Here is a 2,486-nt window from a genome sequence, read left to right as displayed (position 1 = left end):
CAGACCTCTGGCAACGTTTATCGCTTCCACAAGGGGCAGCATTTGCCTTTTGTCTGTTAGCACTTTGTTACAGCTTTTTATATAAATCAATATGTATGTACAGTACTGAATTGAATTTTGAACAGCTGCCCCCATTTCAAGTTCAGATAACTCCAGACCCATGTTATTTAGGAATTAACTATTTTCTAATGAAAGGTTTCTTACACTGAATTGAATGTTTATGTAGTCCTAAAACTCAATATTCTGTGGGTCCTGTAATTTGAGTGAAAATGACAAAAACCCTGGCAATTGAGTGGACATTTTTGTACATCGTGTGGCAGTGAATGACTTAAGTATAAATTATGTTAAATATTTTAATTATGCTGGTATTCACAAACGATTGCACACAATTTCCTCAGGGAAATCAGAGTTGGGGCTGGCATCCCTACTAATACGGCGGATTTTCACCTATCGCGGGGATTCTGGTCCCAATTAACCTCGATAAACGGGGGATTACTGTATATGCAAGACAATTGTATGAAAATGCATTTCAATACATTTTCAGCATATTCAGATTAAGCGCGATTGATTCAACAGGGTGCGATGGCACGACGTGACACCAGAGGGCGATGACGTGCCGAGGCCCCAATTGATTTGACGGGACGGTCTCAATCCGTTGCAAATGGTTTTCAGATGATGGGCCATTCGTGAACATATTCAGATGATTTGGGCCGTTTTTTATGACAGGGTGATAATCCGCGGCATGTCCACTGGAGGGCGACACATACAGGACGTCAGAGAATAAGGCTTTGTTTTTTTTTCGGGGCTGAGGCTTGTCATTGTCGACTTTGAATGATTTCTATCCAAGCCAATCGGGATGCGTATTCATCTCAAACCATTGTTGAGCATATTCCGCAGAGGACGCAGAGGTACAAGAGTGATTGCGATTCTGTTTTGTGGTTTCAGTTGTTTATTATCAACAGCCAGGTGATTTCATGGCCTGTTCTGGAATTTCCCAGAGTTCACTCTCTCACTCCTTGCAGCAAAAAAAAAAAAAAAAAAAAAAAAAAAAAAAAAAAAAAAAACGCAAAAGAAAAAGCAAACCTTAAAAATGGCAAAAAGCACCGGTTCTCCCTCGGGATCCGCCGGGATATGAGCGTCCAAAGATCTCACGTGGTGACCAGCAATCCAAAAATAAAGTTTCTAATAAAACCAGTCGGGCGGGCACATTCAGCTGCGTTTCTCAATCCCGCTGTGCCTCCTTGGCATGCCCTTCTCGCCGCTGTGTTTTCTTGCTCACTAAGTCCTGGAGATGTGCCTGTCTACCTTCCAGCAGCACCCATCCCAGCGGCGCACGTCACATCCCCGCTAGCAATTCCAGCTTTGACTGCCATCTCCGAACCAGCCCAAAAGATTTTACCTGGAATACAGTCACATTTCATTAGTGGTACCACCATTCCGTCCCGTGCCGGCCCATCTCTTTGTCTGATGCAGACCGGATCATCCCGCGCCTGGCTTTCAAGCCTGCCCAACCTCCACTCTCAGTTTCTGCTATTTTTAGAATCAATTATTCAAGTCGGGCAAGGGCGCTGTCGAGGTACTGGTCGGTACTGGTGGTACCGTTCCAGCCAGGAGCCTGGCACGCCCATGATAAAACGCAAGTGTTTCTAATCTAATCTCAATCTAATCCAAAATTTGGGACATCTTTTTGTAGCCAAATCCGGCTTTAATCTTCTCCACAATAGAATCTCAGACCTGCCAGGCGTGTTCCGTGGTTTTCACGATGCTCTCTGCACTTCAAACAGAACCTTGAGACTATCACAGAGCAGGTGCATTTATACGGAGACTTGTTTACACACAGGTGGATTCTGTTTATCATCATCATCATCATCAGTCAGTTAGGACAACATTGGATCATTCAGAGATCCTCACTGAACTTCTGGAGTGAGTTTTCTGCACTGAAAGTAAAGAGGCACGCCCCACTTTTCAGGTTTTTTTTTTGTTAAAAAAGTTGAAATTATCCAATAAATGTTGTTCTACACCACGATTGTGTCCCATCTGTTGTTGATTTTTGACAAAAAAATATATATCTTTATGTTTGAAGACTGAAATATGGCAAAAGGTTGCAAGATTCAAGGGGAATACGAATACTTTTGCAAGGCACTGTATATGAGAGAGAGAATGTCCTGATGTGCGTTTACCGGAAGAGTCTGGTGAACTCCCTGATGGCCCAACACACTTGTTTACATTCGTCAGCACTGCAAAAGGAGAAAGTGACTTCAGGCCCCCATCGTGACCCCTCACGACCTCAGCTGCGGTGGCTCACCTGGTGACTTGTTTATGGAAATCTGTCAGCTGTTTGTGCGTCACTGTGACGGCTCCTCCCGACGTCTCCTTGGGTAAGCCTTTCAGAGCGCTCTCCAACCAACGGCAGAACGTCTGCAAGAAGGAGCCGTCAGCCAAAGACCAAGGGCAGTGGCCCTCATGCGGGCGGCGACTCACCGGCC

General features: G+C 44.9%; 1 protein-coding gene across 4 annotated transcripts in view; it reads right to left on the bottom strand.

Annotated features, from left to right (window-relative positions):
• Positions 1 to 345: 345 nt before the first annotated feature.
• The window catches only part of tnpo3 (transportin 3), a 15,240-nt gene continuing 13,099 nt past the window's right edge, over positions 346 to 2,486 (bottom strand). For 3 of the 4 annotated variants that reach the window (XM_088988607.1, XM_088988610.1, XM_088988608.1), the window contains 4 exons: positions 2,482 to 2,486; positions 2,306 to 2,418; positions 2,181 to 2,237; positions 346 to 1,399 (listed from right to left, as the gene is read on the bottom strand). The exon at positions 2,482 to 2,486 is cut by the window's right edge and continues 163 nt beyond it. In XM_088988607.1, coding sequence (XP_088844733.1) covers positions 1,396 to 1,399; positions 2,181 to 2,237; positions 2,306 to 2,418; positions 2,482 to 2,486 — 179 coding nt within the window. In that variant the 3' untranslated portion in view covers positions 346 to 1,395. Of the gene's footprint in view, positions 1,400 to 2,176; positions 2,238 to 2,305; positions 2,419 to 2,481 lie in introns of those variants that run through there. The other variant, XM_088988611.1, reaches the window with a different exon arrangement.

This window comes from Hippocampus bargibanti, linkage group LG22 (assembly GCF_051943395.1).
Source record: "Hippocampus bargibanti isolate YZ-2025 linkage group LG22, ASM5194339v1, whole genome shotgun sequence".
Lineage (NCBI taxonomy): Eukaryota > Metazoa > Chordata > Actinopteri > Syngnathiformes > Syngnathidae > Hippocampus > Hippocampus bargibanti.
Note: the sequence above shows the minus strand (reverse complement) of the source record. Positions and strands in the feature narration are given on the sequence as shown.